The following is a 16,489-nucleotide window of genomic DNA, read 5'->3' on the forward strand; positions in this document are numbered from 1 at the left end:
GTTCTTGTGTCCCAACCTGCCAGGGATTAAACACTTGCAGTTGATATTATTGTGCAATAGAAAAGAGGGAAGGAGTCGCGAAAAAAAAAAAAAAGAAAAAACAAACTCTTTCGAGGCGGTTTTCTTTGGCGGGCTCCCGCGGGAGCAGTCACCTCGCCTTCACCTCCCACCTGTACCCCTCGGTGTCGCCGGGAGCCGCCGGAACTTGTAGTCTGGGAAAGGCTCGGACTGAGGGGGAGCCCTCAGGGCACCCCGGGGGTCCGCAGGGCCCGGCGGGGGTCCCAATACCCGCAGGGTGTTCTGTGTGCATGGACGACACGGCCCGCCGGGCCCCTCCCTGTGGAGCGAGGCAGCTCCACGCCTGGGTCGGGGGCAGCTCTACCGCTGCAAGGGCACTGGCCGCTGGTGTCGGCGATCCCTCGGCAGGGCCGCCCGCCTTCAGGGCCGCGGTACCGGACTACGCGCCCCGAGCACCCCTGCGCGGAGCGGGGCGGAACGGGGCGGGGCGGGCGCGGCCCTACAAAGGCGGCGGCAGCAGCGGGCGGCCGCTACTCACCGGCACCGGCGGGAGGGCACGGTGCCGCCCGCGCTCCCGGGACAAAGCGCGGCCATGAGCCGGCTGTAGGCCCCCGGCAGCCAGCTGCTGCCCCGCTCCCTTCGGCCGCCGCGGGGGCTCGGAGGGGTGGTGTGGGGGTGTTTCTTCTCGTAGCCGGCGGCGCGGGGTGGATGCCGGCTGTGCCCGGCCGCGCCCGGCACCATGCACACCGTGCAGAAGGACACCACCTTCACCAAGATCTTCGTCGGGGGGTTGCCCTACCACACCACCGACTCCTCCCTCAGGAAGTACTTCGAGGTCTTCGGGGACATCGAGGAGGCCGTGGTGATCACCGACCGGCAGACCGGCAAATCCCGGGGATATGGCTTTGTAAGTGTCGCTCCTCGGGTCTGCGCCCCTCCGTCCCGCTCCACTTTCCGAAGGGCCGGGCAGCGGTGCTGCGCCCTCCGCCACGCCCCGGGGATGGGGGCTGGCAGCGGAGCCCCCGGGCCGCCAGACCCGCTCCGGAGTAGCTCGGTGCTGCCGCTCGTCCCGTCGCTGCGATGGGGTCGGGGAGGGTGTGCCCAGTACGGCCGGGAGCGAGGTGGCTCGACCAGGACAAAAGCTGGGGTAGGGGACCAGGGAGGAAGGTCCCTCTTTGTGGGGACGCCCTCTGTACCCGCTGTGGTCGTGCCGTTCGTTTCAGCACCTTCCCCCGGTCCCGTCGCCTTGTTTCTCTGCGGGCTTCATAGCGGCGAGCCGAGCCCTCGCTCAGCACCGTAATCGGCAGCTGCTAGCCCCCTCAAATGCCGCTGCTCCGGGAGTCCTCGGTCTGGTTCCACCAACTTCTTCCAACAGCACAAGGGAGGAGGTGGAAAAGCACGGGAAAACAACTGGCGACAGCCCAACAGAGTAACTGTGCGAGGGGGGAGCCCTCTTTTCTGTCAAGTCCCCGGGAGCCCTTCCCATCTCGCTGCTTAGAGGAGTTTAGCTCCCGATCCGAAATAGAACAATAAATAAACTCTACTTAGTGCCTGTTGCTGGAGTGTTTTTATAAAGTGCTGTTGCTATAAACAAGACCGTGCTTAATTTCAGGTGACCATGGCAGACAGAGCTGCAGCTGAAAGAGCATGCAAAGACCCCAACCCCATCATTGATGGCAGGAAAGCAAACGTCAACCTGGCATATTTGGGAGCAAAACCAAGGAGTATTCAAACTGGTGAGGCATCCAGGAGATCTCGTCTCTCTCTCTATTAGAATAACTTGCAAGACAAGGAAACAAGTTGCTCAGGCTGGAATCATCTGATCTGATGATGTGTGCTCATCACTCATAATTCTGATTGTTGACTGAGGATACTGTATAGTCCAGTTGCCTCTCTTCCATACTTTCTTGCTTGTCCCAGATACACTAGTGTTGTGCATCTAAGCTCATATAACTGAGTCAAAGCTGTTTTCTTCCATGGCTAATCTGTTTTTGTTATCACGTTTGTTGCATCAGTATTGACAGATCTGTTTCATCATTCCATCCTTTGGTGTAATGACCACAGGACCCAGTGTGTAAAATAAAGCATTATATCTCACTGTTCCATAACAGCACTCTCACACCGTTTTCCAGTCTGAATTCCCATCTGGTCCTTGTGTTTATCACACACACATTGAAACTGGTTACTTCTATGTGGGGCTCTGAATTTGCTTGCACACATAGTAGATAAAATTTATGTATGTGTGGTCTGAGGTGTAAATGTGCCTGTATGATGTGAGTGGAATGGTACAATGCATGCTATTCATTAATATTTCTTTTTTCCTGATATTTTTTCAGGTTTTACCATAGGTGTGCAGCAGCTCCATCCAGCCTTCATTCAGAGACCCTTTGGGTAAGTGGAAATGTTTCTTAACAGTCTGTTTGAAATAAATTAATGAATGAACTTCGTCATTATTTAAAATGTGTGGAAAAAAACCCAAAAACTTATCTGTCAAGAGTGGACAGTTTTAACAGCTGTTGTTAATGTTGGGAGTGCTTTATTTCTGATGAAGATTTCAGAAGTTCTCTGCATTTGTCAGCTTTAATGTAATTCCCAAAGATCCTCCTTTATCTTCAGTAAGTCTTAGTCATAATAAAACCAGTACAGTGCTTGCTGCTTTGCCAACTTCAAGAATTCACAAGCATTGAAATACATGGAAAATAGTTTCTCTATTGTAATACTTAAGGTGTCAAAGCAATTAAGCAAATTCTGTTCTCATGTATCTTAAGTAAGATCTTGTGCTTCCTCTGCGCCATTTCCCACGTAGTAATGCTTAGAGTACAGTTTTATCCTAGAAAACAAATTGCATTGGAACCAAAGTCTGTTACTTAATGAAAGTAACATTAGGTCAAAAATTGATTTTGGACAGATGTTATACAAGGCTTGAATAGGCTGCAAAAGTGGGCTTTTGTCTGCTGTTTTCAATAGCTTATACCATCCCTACTCGGTTAGAAAAGTCCTCTTTTTATACATCTAATAGGATCTGGCAGCTGCTCGGCAAAAGACAAGTGTGCTTCATGAGAACAATAGTGACTGTCATACTGCCTTCATTTAACTGTTTAATGATTGATGCAGTTCTTTTTTTACACCATTTCAGAAAGTGAATATTGATAGGGGGGGTTTATTATTATTTTCTGAGAGCATTAAGAAAGTAGGTGCATTTTAATTTTTTTTTTAAAGCTTTTGAGTACTGCTCTGTTGTGGTTTTTGTGTGACTCTCATATAAATAGATGGGATTTTGGCCTTTGTCAACAGAAGCCCTTCAGCCCTTTCCTACTCTCTGCTTGTGGGTTTTTTTTTTTTGTGCTTGGGTTTGGTTTGTTTTTTTTAAAAGAAAAAAATCTGCTAATAACAAAACAGAAACTTTCACTCCTCTGTCCTCATGGCTGCAGTTGCCAGCTGCCTGGGTAATCTCATTCCAGTGAGTTTATGGATATAAGAGTCTATGTTGCCACAATAGTGCATACCCAGTGTATGAGTGCTGTGTACGGTTCAAACATGGCAGTTTTCCTTAGTTATTATGGCTCTGCTGGAAAGACCCAAAGTACATCTGTCATGAAATTAAGAGTCTTTTTTTTTTTTTTTTTTTTTGTGCAAGAGTCCCACTAGTTACACAGACAGGATGCTGCATTTCAATAGCTGTCTTTGCATAGGAGCTGCAGTAACTGCCTTAGTACCCAAAGTAGGCAGCAGCAGCACTGTCAAGATGTGGAGACCAGAGGTTTTTCATATTGCACAGCAATGCACAGCAGAAGTTGACAGCCTGTTAAAGTGCATTCTAACAATGCATTCTAACAGAAAAAAGCAAAATGGTGAAGCATGTTAAACTCCTGGTGCTGGCAGGAGCAATGGTGTGTGCCTGTTCCTCTTGAAGATAATATGCTGTTCTTCCTACCTAGCAGCTGCAGCCCTGCAGCTCTGAAAAACCTAATTTCTCTTTTTGAACAGTTTGCTTTTGGTTTTACATACAGGAGTATCAACTAACTGTATGTTCCTTGTGATCTAGACAGTTACTGTTCCAGTTCTTAGGCATTAGTTTCATCATTAAACCAGCAGAGCTGCAGTTAGCACATACAGCAGAGAGCACTATAAATTATTTATCAGTTGCCAAGAGACAGGAACCAGGAGAACTGGAGGGTTGGAGGGAGAGGGTTATATATCATTATTTGCAAGTATCAGTAAACAGTTTTGTTGCACTCAGTCATTGCTGCAGCAGAGTCCTAGAAATGTAGACTTGACAAAATAGGGAGCCATTTACCTGAACACCATGACTGGGGTTGCTCTCTTGCTTCTGAGCAAAGCATCAGGTGCTCAGTCAATCAACAGAGATTGGGTGCCAGTTGCCTCTTTTGTCTCATCGGTGGACCAACAAAATTAAGAGCCTACCAAGCTCTACTCTTACATTCCTTTGAACCCACAACTTCCTTGGCCTTTTGTGGGATGAGGATAGACAAGAAGTTTATCAAGGTCTGTCTGCCTTTGAAAGCTTTATCAAATTGCTGTTGTCCATTTACTCTGCACAGTGTGAGGTGCATCCTGGCCTTCCCCAAGTGAAGCTCGGTGGCTTGTCTGCTTTGCCTATGGTGCAAGATGTTGCCTGGTTCTCCCTCCTGTAGTCCCTGTCTCTGCAAGTGTTTGCCACAAGGGGTTGGCATGTGGTTTCCAAGAGACCATTGTTCTGGGACATGGGGTTCTAGGTGTGCAAGCTGAACCTGGCATAAATGAGCATCCCATTAACTGCTAGGCAGTTAAATAAGAGAAGATCAGCCAGTCATGTTCCAGCTGTCAAGCCACAAAATGCAGGTTTTGGTGAAAGCTGAAATGAATGGAAACTATGAAAATTACCCAAACATCAGAAAGGTCTATTTATAAACTGAAGGCTTCCCCCCAGCCCCAGGCACCCAAATGCAGCTGTAAATACTGCCTGGGGTGTGCGGAACAGAAAGAGAAACCATGAAGAGCCTTTCTCCTTCCTCCTGCTGTCCTGGCAGGGGAGGCACTCACACAGCAGACAGCACGGAGTCGGTAGTAAATCCTGGTTTGAAAAGTAGTCTCGAGAGTGTCATAACCTGAGATCTTAACAGTAGTGCAAGGCAAAGGATGCATCTGTGTCAGGGTGACTCAGAGATCTGGCTTCTGAGTTTAGGGAAGCAGCATTAGGCCTGAGGGCTTAGCCTGGAGCTTACAGGCTGCTTTGCTGAGAGGCAGCTGATGATGCCACAGCATGTCCCTGCAGCCAGCACAGAGCCTGTGCTCACACAATCAGAGAAGGGAGAGAGCTTTGGAGCTCTCTTCCTGTGGCAATGTGCCTTTTAAGAAATTCTAAGAAACATATGAAACTTCTTGGAAGCCGATAGGAGCAACTGTGTAGACCGCTTGACCAGAAATAGTACATGGTGATGTAGCAGAGCTGCTTGGTGCCCCTCTCTTAGTCCTCTTCTCTGTGACTCCAGTGCCTGAGACATGCTTGAGCCTGTGCAGGAAACAGGGATTCCCAGGTACTTCTCCTCTTAGCAATGCTTGCTGCTCTGGACTTGAGCAGCGTCTGGCAGATGCGTTCTTGTGGCTGTGCCTCAGCAAAGGAGCTATCTGTGTGGGAGATCTACCAGTGACTGCGTAAGGGACTGAGCTCTTGGAAACATACAGCTGTCTCTTGCAGCAGGATCTAGCTCTTTCTGTATCTGTGTGTTAGATACTGCTCCAGAGACCTCACTGCATATCCTTGACCCCTGGACTCTGGTCCACGTTTGGTCTCAGACAGCATCAGAAAGTTAAACTTACCTGAATTGAAATGTCATGTATTGATCTTGTTGGAGTTAGGATGTGAAGAAAGGCCCTCTTGGTGTCAGCCCACCCTCCCTTGTGCAGCTGTTTACCCTTAAAACTTCTCTATTGGGTTAAAAATAAAAGGAAAAAACTTTCATCTTTTCTGTGGTTATGCTTTATAAACCAGCACGCTCTGGCCTTGCTCTGCTCAGTTGCTCTCAGCTGGTATTCCCTGTGCTCCAACTTCCAACTTTGGTGCACTAGCACCAAAACACTGGCTGGCAGCAGGACCCCAACCTGCTCATGAGGCGCTCCCTGGGGATGATGTACCCAGCACCTGTTGCTGATTGTGTGCCAATAACATGAAAGGTTTGGGGGGTGAGATTTCCTAAGAAACATTCAAATCCATTTTCCAAATTGCTTCAGCTGCTGTGGCTACTGCTATTGAGACTAAATGCCTGCCAGTCAGAGCTTTTTTTTTCTTTTTTTCTTTTTTTTTTTTAAGAGTAGCCATGTATTTACAGATAAATTAGATAGCCTTATGAATTTTCTTGAACATCTTCTTCAAGGTAACAAATGCTGGTGCCAGATGTGAGGGCTCAGTATGCAGTTTGTTTTACATTTGGGCATGGTTTGCTCCTGTCCTGCAGGAGTATAGGCCCACAGAACAATACAAAGGAGAGCATGATCCAATATATTGACCTTTACACTTGACTACTTAAATGGTGTGCCAAGCTCAAGGCAGCAGCAGACATTTTGCAAGGGACAGGTGATGGGTGCCATGTGCCATTCTAGTGCAGTCAGGGCACAGGCCTGGATGTGATGGAGAGCCAAATTGAGCTGACTCTAGCTTTGTCTTTATTGCACTTGATTTGGGTTGTGCTGTCTTCTCAAAGTGATTCTATCATGTTTGGTGGATTTGCTCTTCATCCTCACCAGCAGAAGAGCAGCCTCAGCAGCAGCACAGACCTAATTCTATTCCATGTGTTGCAGAAGCTGGGGAGTGGCAGATGCAATGTTCTGTTCTGATCTGGCTGGTGCCTTGTACTGGCAGTGTTGCAGATTCATGCATGCATCTGAATTTTCAGAGCAGTCCAGCTCCTACTTGGTCTCATCTTTCCTTTGGGCAGCTGTTGACATAGGGGGCCTTAATTCTGGAGTATTAAACACATGCCCAGTAATTCAGATGATAAATGCAGCTCTGGCCAGCCTGCCTCCAAGCTGAGAACATCAGTGAAGGAACTAGACAGTTGTGCTGATAATTTGGTAGCAAGGACATTGGGTCACTTCTAAATATGACTTACATGAAGAACTTGTTCCTCACAGATGGGAGCCAGCTGCATGCCAGAGCTAAGTATACTCTATGATCACAAAAGATGAAAAGTTGTGGACTTCAGAGTTAAAACTGAGTCTTCTATTTCTTGGTCTCTAAATCCTGTAAACAGGATCGTGTTGTCCTCTGCAATTTCCCTCTTGACAGGTTTGACCATTTCAGCTCCCCTCTGTCATAGCTGAGTGGCTGCTGCCTCTGTTCTTGGCCAAAGCAGTGGAGGCTGGGAAAGCCATGCCAGGGGCAGGCTTACAATCCCCTCCCCGTGATTCCAGCTTGCAGAATGGTGTGGAGGAGATGACATAGACACTCTAGAACAGTTCAGACACAACTGGTAGCAGTGATCACTGAAACTCTTAAAATGGAATTTATTTCTTGTCTGAGAAATTGCTTGATTTTTTTTCAGTGTAATCTTTAATCAAAAATAGATATTTCATTGCTTCTGCTGTAGCTAAAGCATTCTACTTCAAAATGCTTCATCTATCCAAAAAAGAGTTTTTGATAAATCAAACATGTGGATGGTTTAAATTAAAAGTCAGTGAAAGGGATCATGTGTAAAGAAAGTCTGTTAAAAAATGGACCTGTTGAAAGTAGTTGGTTTAATATATGTTATGCCAACACTTATCAGGTACTTGAGAAGATTTCAGAGATGTTTCTGCCTTTGGTTTTCTCAAAATTACAGAAGAAAATCGGAAAGCTTAGTTAAAGGCAGAATTCCTTTAACTAAGGACCTCTGGTTTTCCTCCTGTGTGGACAGGGTGAATCTACCATCCTCTGGGGTTTCTCACATTGATGCAAAGGGACTTGATCTCCTGTCATTGCATTTTCTGTCTCTTCTGTCTGTTCATTTCTGGTTTGGGTGTGCTGATAACTTCAAAGGGGAGGGTTTTTTCCTTTTCTGGATAACTGACTAGCTGTGGATAAACTTCCATGTGGCTTTTTCCTTGGTGCCAAATGGCTCTTGTTTCAGGCAGATAGTATCTCCTGTTACCTGAGTGGGGGTTTTTTTCAGCCTACTTTTCCAAAACTATTTTTGGTCTGGCCCAGCATGCCTTTGTTTTGGGTATTTTTTTTCCTTTGGATGTGGGAGAAGCAAGATGCAGAGGATAAAGCTGTAAGTTATTGAGCTTGACTAACTCATGGTGGAGCTCAACATGCTAATCTTGGACTCTGAGTTGAGAAGAAGGGTTAGATGTTTGTGAGAAGATGCACTCATCTTTGGTCTGTAACTGTTTTGTTTTTTTGATTTATTATTTCCACATACCTTTGCACCACCTATGTGGTGTAGATGGCATTTCTTCTTCCTTGTTTTTGTGGGATCCACCTTCCTCTGCTATGGGCCATTAGTTTGTTGCATTGTGAGGTCAAGATGTGCTAACACTATAAAATGAGGACATTGCTGTGCTGTGGTAGGTTCTCAGGTACTGCAGTACCTCCCGTTCCTTAAATTTTTCTCTCTCCTTCCAAAAATAAATTGAAATCATGGATTGCTCTTATACCCTTAAGTTGGCATGTCTCTTTCTCAAGCAATGGCTTTGGTAGGCTCAGCAACCAGCAGAGGTTATCACTGAATACTGAAATGTACTCACTTTTTCTCTTGTACTGATTCCAGCTTGGGACAGTCTGTTGCAGCAGGTTGTTCCTTCGTGACTGCCACCAGTATGGTGACATTTGGTCCCAACAGGGAAACAGGAAACCATTGGTGTACCTGTTTACACAGGTACAGAGGGCCAGAGGAGGACAAGTAGAAGTCAAACAGGTGAATTAATTACAAGATAAGGAGAAGTTGTGTTGGTTGGTTTGCTATGTTGTGTTTGTGTCATATTGGAGTAGGTGAGGATAAATACTGTACCATGGAGCTGAAGAGTTCATCCTTGTCCTATTTCAAGCTGGCTGATGAGGCAGAAGCCATTGACATTTCAAAGAACATTTTCATGAGCTTCAGAAGGCATGTTTCAAGATTCAGAGATTTGTCATGTCAGTGTTTGAAAGCCAGCCTGTGTCAGTGAATGATGATGGGTGGTGGAGTGATTGAGGCACAATGTATGTATTGATCTTCACCAAAGTGTTGGCAAATCAGCTTTATGTGAATCTTCTCCCTGAGCAAAAGTCCTTCTTGACAGGCAGGGAATGCCCTGGCCATGCTCTAGCCTGTAGCCTTTCTTCATCGTGTCTGGATTTAAGAACAGGATCTGAATTTCTCATGTTTCTACAGCCTGTCATTGTGACTGGGGCCCATATGATATGTACTGACAAGCCTGCCACCACTCCACACAGGTTTACTTAAAGTGGCTCCATGAGGTGAGTGCTGGCTTGGGAGTGTCCTTCAGGAGTGATGTTCTTGGGCATGAGTTACATCAGGATACCTGTGCATCACCAGCTCTGGTGTGGCAGCACTGCTAATTCAAGTGTAGAGCTCCTGGATTGCTGCTGTGTTCCTTGGTGTTGCTGGGGTGTGCTTCTCAGGGCAGCTTCTGTTTGGTGCCCTTAAACTCAAGAACCCACTTCAAAATACACTTTAAAATCTGTTACCCAAGCTGTGGTTGGAGGTGTTACTTCACCAGAGGTAGTTTTCATGTTGTCATGGACAGCTGTGCCTGTGCTCAGCTTGTTCTGCAGTACCAACTGAAGCCCGGCACTGCCTGCCATCACACATTGTGGCAGTGTGGGTGTCCCTGTAGCAGCTAATGGGTCAGCTTTAGTGGAAATGGAGGACAAATTCCTGGGGTCAAATGCCAGAATTTGTGCCTTTGCTGGCAGACACAAAGGGCTCTGTTTTCTTTTATTCTTCAAGAAATAAAAGGCTGGTCGTGGCGGTGACATTTGTGTGCTGATCTCCGTGAGGCTGCCAAGAGCCCTGTGCCCCTCCTTGTTTCCCAAGTGTTTGTGATTCTGTGTCCCCCTTGCAGAGGGTTCCATCTGTCTCCCACATCTCCAGAAGCAATGAAACCAGATCCCATTGTGGCTAGCAGAGATCAAGGGGGTCAGGAACTCTTGCTTGCTGTTCTCCCAAACCTGTGAGGCTTGCAGGAGTTGCTCATTGCTCATGCACAGGAAGCCCTGCAGGATGGGAGAGCACCAAGAAAGTACAGCTAAAACACATTTTAGGTGTAAATCTGGTACAATAAAATATATAAAACACCTTTGAGATGAGCCCTAGCAGACAGAGCTGCAGCTGAGGGAGGGGGCCTCGTTAGCTCATTCCTCGTCCTTACTGTTTGGAAGGAGGTGTGGGACATATCATCTGGCTTATTCCTTCTGCCTGCTTGCTGTGGATACCCACCAACCACCTCTGTCCTGCCAGTGTGGTGGGGAGAACCAGGAGAAGGCAGGTTTTAAAGACTTCACTCTTTCAGCACACAGCACCTCCTAGAGCAGAGGGTGCTGGCAGCTGCAAGCCTCACTCACCTGATGCATTTGAACATCTCCACCCAGGACTACACAAAATGAGCTGCTTTTGTTCTGCCCTTCATATTGTGCACAGCACAAGCAGAAGCCAAGCCTGCATCTCCTCTGCCAATGGCTCTGTAACCATTTCTTTTGTTCCTGTGTCTTTCAATTTTGGCTGCTGGGGCAGCGTGGCATCATGCCATGTAGTTAGGAACATGGGTTAGCATGGGGTCCCAGCTGCCCTCCTGCACCTCAGCAGCCCTCCTGAGGCCCTCCTGCAGCCACCATTGGCTCTAGACTTAGGTTTGACCACACTGATTGTTTTGTGGCCTTTGCCCTCAATTAATCATACTGCTATAAGCATCTCCTATGTCTGCTGTTCACAGGATGACTGTGTGGTAGCCATGGCTGATCACTTGGTTGATGTTTTATAATCACATTGTGTGTGTTCTAGATGAAGTTCTCTTCTGGCTGGCAGAACCAGTCGTGGGGGATGGAGGCAAACTGCAGGGAGGGAGGAAGGGAAAAGCATCCTAAAACGCAGATGTGACTCATTCTGTAGAAATTCAGATTAGAGTTTGATGATTTCTAGAAAAAGGATGCCAAAAGAGCTGCTTTTGGTTTGTTTTGGTTTTTTTTTCTTCTCCTGAAAGATCTTCTTCAGAAAGGAGGGGGAAATGTTTTAAGACTTTGTGTGGATGCTAAACATAGCCAGCAGAGAACTTCATTGTACTGCACTGGTTTGTTTTGTTTGTAGCTGCAAGTCATCAAAGTGACCTTAGCTTGGGTTGTGTGTTTTGTTTTGATTGATGAGTTACTATCTGTCCACCTAATTTGGAAGTTCAAACTGCATAATATCTCAATTGAAATTTCTAGCTAAATTATTAAAACCCCACAGACCAAAAGAACTTTCTCTTTTACATAGAAGCAGATTCTGGAGTTGCTGAGTGTGATTTTCTTTTTTTGCCCCAGTGCAGTAAACTATGGTGTGTGATGTGTGCTTGTGTCTGCACTGGGCCAGGATGTATTTCTGGAAACAGAGTGGAGGAGTTCTTATTGCCTGCCTAGCTAATGGTGCTTTTTATTCAAAGTAGCATTGAAGAGCTGGAATTTTTCCTTGCTGAGTTAAAAATAGTGCAGGATGTTGCAGATTTGCTGTCTCTTTGGAGCACACCATGGAATCCATGATGGAGGAGCTGTGTATGTAAAGGCAAAGCCAGCATGTGGAGTTTGTTTGGGGTGAATTGGGAGTGTGCACTCACCCCAGCAGCCCCACACGTGAGTGTGCCACCTCCAAACAGCAATTGGGTGGCAGCAAGGGACATGGGGGTGACCTGTAGAGCTGCTCACACAGGATGATGCTCAGCCTGGATAACTCTGAGGCTCTCAATGTCCTCCTGGTCGTTTTGCAGGTTCAGGCTGAGTGCCTGTGTACAGGAAAAGTGCATCCTCCTCCTCAGCTCCTGCTGGTGTGTGTTTTTCAGTGAGTCAGGAGTGTGAGGATTATGCAGTTGGTTTTTGTTGTGTTTGTGGAGCACTTTTATCAAGCCCCAGAGTATCAGGAAGCTCAGTAGTGGGATGCCACATGTAGGGAGAAGCAACAAGCAGCCAGAGAATCCATCACCAATCCAGGATGCAGGCTGTAGTCCAAACTGCAGATATACAAAGGGGTAGATCAGGAGGGGTGTGTGGGGTCAACTCATGTCACCCCTAAGAGTTACGTGGGCCAGTGCCTGAGAACACCTCTGCAAAGGCATTCTGTGATTCTGTGAAAGCTTCCCCCAGACTCTGGCAGGCCAAGGGAAGCAGTGTTGCACCTCTGCATCATTTAAACACAAAACGAAACAAAATAAACCCCCAGTGCCTAAGCATGAGAACCGCTGGGTTGGGACTAGGCCTAGATCCTTAGAAGAGGTGGCTGCTGTTCCTCTTGAGGTGGCCTCTTTATATCTGAAGACCTTGGTTTTGGAGGCAGCATCATTGCTGGAGAGGTGTGGGGAGGAGAACACTCATTCTCTCATCATGCAAATTGCCTCAAGATGTAAAAAAACCAAAGTGCATATGTGAGTGGGAAAATGAGAGAAAACTCAGTTCAGACAAGTACTTGTTTGTGAGAAGCCTCTCTCCTGCCTGAAGAGCAGGTTAGCAGCATTCAGAGCTGGTTGTAAAGCAAATGGAAACAGCCCCATAGCTGCTGGATGGGAGGGACCAGCCCCAATTGGACCATGGTATATCGTAGGTGGTGGCTGAGACCTAGGACAGAACCTTGTGTATAACGAGGGCAGCCAGGGACCCACCCAGCAGAAGTGCCCAGTCCTGGCTACAAGTGGCCATGAAGCACCAGAGCACTGGGTCCTGCTGCTGGACAGCATGGGCAGTCAGCTGGGGTTTCCAAACCCAGAGGTCAGACGGGCGAGTGGGCAAGATCTCCTCTCCCCAGGCAGCTGAGCTCATCTTCAGAGAGCAGTTTAGGCACATACAGGCTTGTCTTGTGAAAAGCTGGTGGGAGGCTTTGAAAAGTGGTTGTTTGACAATGTGCTGTCACACATCCACACAAAAATCCCCAAAATATTTGAATCTACATAAGCTCTCTGCAGAGTTTTACCCTGGTTTTCTTTTTTGCTTGGGGTTGGGGGCAGGGTGGAATGAGCTCTCCAGGGGATGGCTTTTGGTTCATGCTGTTGCCTTAAATGATTCAGCAAGCAGCTGGCCAAAGAGACCTTTTCCAGAGTGTGCATTTTTTTTTTTTTTTTGGTGCACGTGACTGATCTGTCAGGGGTGAGAGTTTTGCTGGTGATAATCTGCACTCTTGTGTTTCTTAAGCCCCAACTCTGTCATGCTTGTGCACAGTAGAGCAGCCAGGCGGCATGCAGGTAGATCTTGTTTGCACTCTGTGTTTGATGTGTTATTGCCCATTTTGTCTGGACCACAACAGTTCGTATGGATGGGCCTAAACCTTCAGATTTGCACAGTTGTTGCTCTTTGAAGTGGACTTCTTGTGGGCCCTTTGGAAACTACAGCACTTTCATTTTGCTGCTGCTTTTTCTTTTTTTTCCCTCCTCATTAGGAGTTTCTAGCAAATTACCGGGCAATCCTGCATTAATCATCTCTGGGATCTTTTAGTCAATAAACTTTAATTAACTGTGGTGGTGTTAAGTTCCTCTCAGCAGCATGGCTACCTCAGGGCAAGAGCAAATGGTCTGAGGCTTTAGGACCTGATTGAAAGGGCAGAGGAAATGCCAGGGCTGGCTGGCCACAGAGCCTGGATGTGAAAGCTCATGGAGCATGTGGGCATTGCTGCTGGGTCAGGAGCTGCTGGCACGGTCGCTGCTGAGGAGTGTTGCTGAAGGGAAAAACCAGAATTTAATATCTCATGTTTTGCAACAAGCTCCCTGTAGCATTGCCCCAGACACCCAGTGTTATGGAAACACAAGCTTGAATGTGTGGTAACTGATAACAGCTGGCAAGCTGGAATGCCTGCAGCTGTGCTTGGGGACAGTGGTCATCCTTGGTGGGATGCTACCTTGATGGGACAACAGAGGTGTAACCTGATGTCCCTGGTGCTGGGAGGTGCCCAGCAGGGGCTATGGTTTCTCAGGAGCTTTTACCAGGGTTTGGGCAGTGCAGGGGAAATGTGGACCTGGAGGATATGAACACTTGCTGCGACAGGCAGGGAATGTGGAGGCCAGGGAGATGTGAACTAGTTAGGCAAGGGCTGTGTCATAGCCAGCCAGGGAGGTTATTTTGAAGACCAGCAGCCTGGATAGTGGAAGATACAAGACATGGATACCATGGTGTGTGTCTGTTCTTGCCTTCCATGCTTCACCTTGCACTACTTCCACCCTTGGGATCTAGGAGCGTTTGCTTTTCATTGCCCCCACCGGGAGCAGCACCCCTCACTTGAGGGCAGCACTGCTGGGCAGCACCGTTTCTATGGCTTATGCACATGAATTTGGGAGTGGAGTGGGACATGCAGGCTGAAGGGAGCCCAACTCCTTGCTGACTCTCTCTTTTTGCCTCCCCAGACTCACACCTCACTACGTTTACCCCCAAGCTATCATCCAGCCCAGCGTGGTGATCCCCACCCCTGTGCAGTCCATCACGTCTCCCTACATTGACTACACCGCCGCCAGCCAAGCCTATTCCCAGTACACCACAGCTGCCTATGATCAGTACCCCTACGCTGCCTCCCCTGCTGCCAGCTTTGTGGGATACAGCTACACGGGCGCAGTCCAGCCGCCCATCACCGCCAGCAACCCAGCAGCTCCCACCACCGCCTTTGTGCAGTACCAGCCCCAGCAGCTGCAGCCTGACCGCATGCAGTGAGGCCCTGCCCACACCTTCGCCACCGAGGACAATCTTTTACAACGGAAGAATACGACTAGGACAACAAAAGCAACAACAACAGAACAATGAAAGAGACAAAACAACAACAACAAACAAAAAGGAGAAATAAACCACCCCATCCCTTTATCCCTTTTATGTAGGTGCATATCCATACCTGAGCTATTTATAGTGTTAAGGGCAAACCCAAGTTGCAGTCTGACTGTGCTTACAAAAATGGACTTCTGGTAAGTTGTTTTGTTTTTGGTTTTTTTTATTTCCTGCAGTCTGGACAGATACTGTCTTGAAGATGTTCTAAAAGTGACTGAAGCGTTTCACAGGAAAACTACAGATTCTTGCACACATCGTGGTCTGCTTCCATCACCCATGGTCTTCTTTCTGCCCCTACCCCCATATGCCCCATCAGCCCTTCCTTCCTCATCAAACCTGAAATCCTCTTCTTTACTGTTGAGGTACAGAGGTACTCGGAGAACATGGAAAAGAGCAATCTTATTTTTTGGTTGTACAAAAACTTTGTAATACTCAGAGATGCCTTACAGAAAAAAAAAAAAAAGAAAAGAAAAAAGAAAAACTATTTTTTAATATTTATTGCGATTTTATTCGCATGAGCTGTGAATTGCAGACAGAAGAATAGTAGTAAGTATCTGCCTTGTTTAATTCTCATTTTACTAAATTATTGTATGTAGGTAAAAGTTCTTAAGTAATTGCTGAATCACTTCAACATGCAAAAGGGAATATTGGCTTGAAGGAGAGCAGAATATTCCTTTAGTCAACGCACTGTACTATTTTCTTATTGTAATTGTTACTCTGTTAAGATTATCTCAAATTTAGGTATATTTTTAAATGCAAAAAATACCAAGAATACCGAACATTTTGTCTACTTTGGTAGATCTTTTGTTACAATGCTGCAACCTATGGAGACATTTACAGTATTTATGTAAACCAGATTTGGGGCTGTTGGTCAGTGAAGCTTAGGAGAATATCATGAATGGAGCAAGAGAGAAAAAGGTGTTATGTCTCTGAACAAATGGGTAAACGTGACCTTTTATATGCCTATAATCCAACAGCCAAATAAAGGAAGAGAACAGATGATGTAAGTTAAGTGCATTTCTACAAAGAACAGCAATAAACTATTTTAACTTTTAAAATTATTCAGTACTGTATGGTACCCTGTTTGCTTGGCTGAAGTGCACTAGGGAGTACTTTCAAACCGACCTCCTCTGGCTATGCTGAGCTGTCACCCAGCAGCATGGGCTCCTGGTGGGCTGGGAGTATGTCTTGTGCAGTGCAAAGGCTAGCAGGAGCCTCTGCCTGCATCCTGACCCAGTACTGCATTGCATGGGCATGGCACAAGTGCTGCCATCCCTCACAGCAGGTCCCATGCACCACTAATTGGGAATTTTGTCTTCGTTCAGGGATAGGATGCTGAGGGCCTCTAACCCAGCAGGACCCAGGTAGGCTGTGGGTAACAGCGAGGCTCTGGCAGGGTGCTCACACCCCTCAACCCCATTTTTGGTAGTGAGATGGCTGCATTTGACTTTTCCCCAACCAACCTGCTTTAGAAATTTGGGGTTCAGATTTTGACAGCTACAAACTTAAAGT

General features: G+C 47.0%; 1 protein-coding gene across 2 annotated transcripts; it reads left to right on the plus strand.

Moving 5' to 3' along the window:
* Positions 1 to 727: 727 nt before the first annotated feature.
* RBM38 (RNA binding motif protein 38) lies at positions 728 to 16,032 on the plus strand. 2 transcript variants are annotated; one of them, XR_008489336.1, is made up of 5 exons: positions 728 to 925; positions 1,631 to 1,754; positions 2,355 to 2,409; positions 14,569 to 15,026; positions 15,154 to 16,032. XR_008489336.1 is itself a non-coding variant. In XM_054391831.1 (4 exons), exons 1-4 carry the CDS (start codon positions 758 to 760, stop codon positions 14,867 to 14,869), a joined length of 648 nt encoding a protein of 215 aa, XP_054247806.1. In that variant the 5' UTR covers positions 728 to 757; the 3' UTR covers positions 14,870 to 16,032. The 2 variants fall into 2 exon arrangements, 1 of the variants encoding a protein (XP_054247806.1); XM_054391831.1 differs by having other exon boundaries at positions 14,569 to 16,032.
* Positions 16,033 to 16,489: the final 457 nt, after the last annotated feature.

The sequence above is a fragment of the Indicator indicator genome, chromosome 24 (genome assembly GCF_027791375.1).
Source record: "Indicator indicator isolate 239-I01 chromosome 24, UM_Iind_1.1, whole genome shotgun sequence".
In the NCBI taxonomy this organism is placed as follows: Eukaryota; Metazoa; Chordata; class Aves; order Piciformes; family Indicatoridae; genus Indicator; species Indicator indicator.

Excerpts from the sequence above, each read along its gene's own strand:
- RBM38 (XM_054391831.1), top strand. The coding sequence starts at position 758 with ATGCACACCGTGCAGAAGGACACCACCTTCACCAAGATCTTCGTCGGG. Across the intron at positions 1,755-2,354 it reads ACCAAGGAGTATTCAAACTG|GTTTTACCATAGGTGTGCAG; the intron begins GTGAGGCATCCA and ends ATATTTTTTCAG. Across the intron at positions 2,410-14,568 it reads TTCATTCAGAGACCCTTTGG|ACTCACACCTCACTACGTTT; the intron begins GTAAGTGGAAAT and ends TTGCCTCCCCAG.